The following is a 4,243-nucleotide window of genomic DNA, read 5'->3' as shown; positions in this document are numbered from 1 at the left end:
TGCCCTCTGGAACGAATTGCCCCCGGAGATTCGGAGGATCCCGGACCTATGCACCTTCCGCCCTGCCCTCAAGACTCTTTTGTTCCAACAAGCCGGGCTGACATGATTCCAATTCTTCAATTTTGAATCATCATTTTTTAAGAATGGGTTTTTTTAATTAGTTATGGGCCATATCGTTTAATATATATTTTAAATTGCTTTTAAATTTTCTATTTCTGTGTTCTTATTCTGGCTGTACACCGCCCTGAGTCCTTCAGGAGAAGGGTGGTATAAAAATTCAAATAAATAAATAAATAAATAAATTTATGGGCTGAATGTAAATTTATATTCATTTACAGGCTGATATACATTTAAATTCAGGTATAGGCGGAGCATGGAGTGAGATTCAGAACATTAGCACTTCAAAAAAATGTTTGTTCAGCCGTTACATTCTAAAGATGTTTCCAGAACTCCAATATAACATTGTCTGCCACACCCCAGAAGCAGAATTCAAATTGCTTCCTTTTTTCTTTCTTTGCACTGAGAAATTGTATTTATTAAGCAAAGTATAATTAATCACAGTGTAGATTACTGAAATGATAAGAAGCCTCTAAACAAAAAGCGCTACTACATATTTGAAGTATCAAATAAGAATCATATAACAACTACAACTCACAGCGTTAATGGATTATAAATGGACCGAATGTCATAAAAGTCATACAGTCATAAAAGAACTGTAATTTTAGGTTACATAAAACAAAACTTTCAGTTATTCTATTAATAAGTTCCTTAGTAAAGTGTGGAATCCTACTGATTCATCTTCCCATGTTTTTCATCTGATTCACAGAAGAAGCAGCTGATATCCATTTCATAAAATCAGTAAGGTAAAGGTAAAGGTTTCCCCTGTCTAGTTCATTCTGACTCTAAGGGGCGGTGCCCGTCTTCGTTTCCTAGCCGAGGGAGCCAGCATTCTCCAAAGACACTTCCATAGTCATGTGACCAGCATGACTATAAGCCAAGGTGCATGGAATGTTGTTATAACTCCACTGATGTGATACCTATTTATCTACTTGCATTGGTAAGCTTTTGAATTGCTAGGTCGTCGGGAGCTCGGGCAAGAATGGGAGCTCATCCCATTTTGTGCTTCTTGGCTCTCAAACTGCCAACCTTTTAGTCTACAGACCCAAAGATAATTATTGCAGCTTTTTTCTCTCTTCCTGGGTGGCAGATTCCAAGGGTTTTATTGAGCAGGAAAGGTCCAGTTACAGCTTCATGAAGCAGGACAGAAATGGAGGTAACAGAGTTTTGGTCCTCTGGCTTCTTCCATTGGCAGGGTAGTTGAAGCATACACACACAAAAATAGAGTGGTGGTGGTAGTGAAGATTAAAAATCCCTCTAAAAAGGATATCATGGTGTCTAGGTAGAATCACCCATTTTCTTCAACAAAGCAGTCAATGTATTTTTATAATTTATTATAATTTCTTTGAAGGATCTTCATTTAATCACTGAATCTTATAAAAATTCTTAAAAGAGTGCCTGGAATTTCAGAATGTAAACTGGCTTCCCTGATTTAACCCACTTTGTAATTTCTTGAACTGATGAAGATGTCTAGAAAACTTTCTTTTGATTCCAGTAAGTGCATAGTTGGTTACTGCTCTGCCTGTAGATATTGAATCTTAATATTTAACTTAATCCGATATCCTATAATTATGTATAGAATACAAGTTCTAGCATACTGATATTAAAGCCACTAAATTAGGGATTCCAGTTCTTCAATACTTAATTCAGTTTTTGGTGATTATGGACTACCTTTGCCCTTTGCTCCACAATTTTCATGGACAATGGATTTAAGATCATCTTGGAAAAGAATCTGGTTTTTTAGCTTCTCGCCCCAATCATCCACAATGTACTGATGATAAGGGTCATTGGAATGCTCTTGTCTCTTTGATTTCACTGTGCTTATTAAAATTGCCACAATAATAAAAGAGAAGATGCCAATCATTACCATAAGATACAAAATTACATAATCTAAATTTTCAGCATCAACTCGATCTTGCAAAGCATTTTGTTCCATTGTGGTATTTCTACGCCAGTTGTTCATATAGTCAATGAAAATCTTCTTGAAAGTCTCTTCCAGAGAATGGGTGAAGTTTTGCAAAGCAGCCATATTTCACTTAACTAACCTGAAATACAAAAATGTGTGTCAGTCATCTATGTATGGTAGAATTCATAAGAATTCACAATTATATTCAGAGAGGAATATATGGCATTTGTCTATAAAACATATGTGTCCATGCTTATTGGAAATTTTTGGAAATATAGTCCCAACACAGCATGTTGAGCAAAGCTAGAAAATACTGAAAAACCTGTATATGCTACATTTATATAAACAGATAAAATGGACATGCTTGAAACATTTGCATTTTAAATTCAGAATATTATGGATCAACCATCATTAGAAATTAATTTTTGACTGTACTCAGAAACAGGCTTTTTAGAGAGCTGCAGCAGACCAGATGTGACTCAGTGCAGATTGGAAAACAAGCAGAGTACCTGGCTTTATATTAAAATGGCCTTGAAGCTAATTTATTATATTTGCAAAACTTTATTGCAGTGCCAACTTTAACATTGTTGTAAACATTTTAACCAAATGAAGTTTAACATTTGTATAAATTTCTTTTTAAAGACTTTGAATTTTTATAGGCTTCAGGGATTCAGGGATTATTTTTTTCAAGACTGTAACAATATATTTTTCCAGCATAAACAAGGTTATAGGGTTTTTTAACAATGAAAAACAATTATTGCATTAATGTGTGCTATTGTATAGGAATAACTCATCTATTTGTCAAGTGTTACCAAGAAAATTTGTTCTTCATAAAACCTATATATTCTGTAATTGATACATTTTAATTTATAATTTTATTTTAATAAAACAATACATTGATGCTCAACTTCTCCAGCCCATTGCTGACTGGGCACTTTAAAATGTAATAAGAGTGCTTTGAGTCACAAAATTATCAATTTTACATGTAAGAAGACAAATAACTTCAAACTTTTCTTAAAAAACAATCTCCCATAGCCTTAATCACAATTTATAATAGCTGATAAGGTTACCTGATTTGTCATATTCATTAAGTAAAGTATATTCTTAAAGTACACACTATCTGTGAGCACATTGGGAGATTTTCTGATCTCTGAAATACTTTACAGAATCTTGTCTGTACCAGCTATAATGTAAATGTAATGAAGGATCCTTGCTTTACCCATTGGTACCTTTTGGAAATAGTGTAACTAGTTTTTGTACCAGCCACATCTATGCAAAACCACTCTCTGAGAATAGAAAGTAATAAAATAATTCACTCTGGTTGTCTATATAGTATATGGCATATTCTGCTGGCAATTTTGTACGGGTCATAGACCATCACTTAATCCTTGGCATAGATGAGTTATTCTATCTGCCCAATTAAAAAGCAAAGAGAAACCTACTGATGATTGTATGTCCTGAAGTTTGCCCTTGAAAATGTTGTCTAATCTAATTGTAATTTAAAAGCCTTAAAAGCTCTTACTGAATATCTTGTTCCCTTCCTCAACCTTCATTTCACTTTGCCATTTATATTTCAGTTGTTGGACCTTATTATATCTCTGCTATTAAATAGTTGAATGCCAGTAACACATTTCATATATTGGATTAAAATGACATGTAGTCTCATTCAAATGGAAATCAGTGGAGCTGAAGATCATAATGAATAAATTTTCAGTTGAAATATATGAATGACATTGGTTTAAGTATGAAGGAATTATAATCTAACTCCTTACATTCTTTGCTTAAGCATTTTACATATTCTGGTTTCATATCTCAAAATTTTGCTTAGTTTTTTATCTATCCTGACTCGGTATACTATTTTTCTTGCTTAATTTCAAATTAAAGTTAACAAACTATTTAAAGAAAATTAGTTATTGTTATAAAAGACTTACCTCTTCTGGATTTCTGTATAAAAAGATATCAGTAGCAAAGAACATTTACTGTATTAATACTGTTGTGATATTCTTGAGGAGAAGAGGGAAACCATCAACCAGAAGAATCCATCTTCTTCTATGAATAATTGCCTCATTGTAATCTGTCTTTAAAGTAGATGTATTCGTACATTTAATCTCACTAGGAAGTTAAATATTAGCTTACTCAACAAGTAACCTTGATTCTTGGCAAGGTACATAAAATACTTTTGGGCCTGTAAATTGTTGGAATATAAAAATTTAAAGTTAT

The 4,243-nt window shown here is 33.1% G+C and overlaps 1 protein-coding gene across 1 annotated transcript; it reads right to left on the bottom strand.

Moving 5' to 3' along the window:
- Positions 1 to 502: 502 nt before the first annotated feature.
- Positions 503 to 4,043, bottom strand: KCNE2 (potassium voltage-gated channel subfamily E regulatory subunit 2). Its single transcript, XM_034437986.3, has 2 exons — positions 3,955 to 4,043; positions 503 to 2,162 (listed from the first exon to the last, which is right to left on the bottom strand). Exon 2 carries the CDS (start codon positions 2,144 to 2,146, stop codon positions 1,778 to 1,780), a length of 369 nt encoding a protein of 122 aa, XP_034293877.1. The 5' UTR covers positions 2,147 to 2,162; positions 3,955 to 4,043; the 3' UTR covers positions 503 to 1,777.
- Positions 4,044 to 4,243: the final 200 nt, after the last annotated feature.

The sequence above is a fragment of the Pantherophis guttatus genome, chromosome 5 (assembly GCF_059756535.1).
Source record: "Pantherophis guttatus breed Tessera chromosome 5, ASM5975653v1, whole genome shotgun sequence".
In the NCBI taxonomy this organism is placed as follows: domain Eukaryota; kingdom Metazoa; phylum Chordata; class Lepidosauria; order Squamata; family Colubridae; genus Pantherophis; species Pantherophis guttatus.
The sequence above is the reverse complement of the archived record's forward strand: the minus strand, read 5'-3'. Positions and strand labels throughout refer to the sequence as shown.

What these genes read in the sequence shown, in the direction of transcription:
- KCNE2 (XM_034437986.3), bottom strand. Translation starts at nt 2,146, where the DNA reads ATGGCTGCTTTGCAAAACTTCACCCATTCTCTGGAAGAGACTTTCAAG.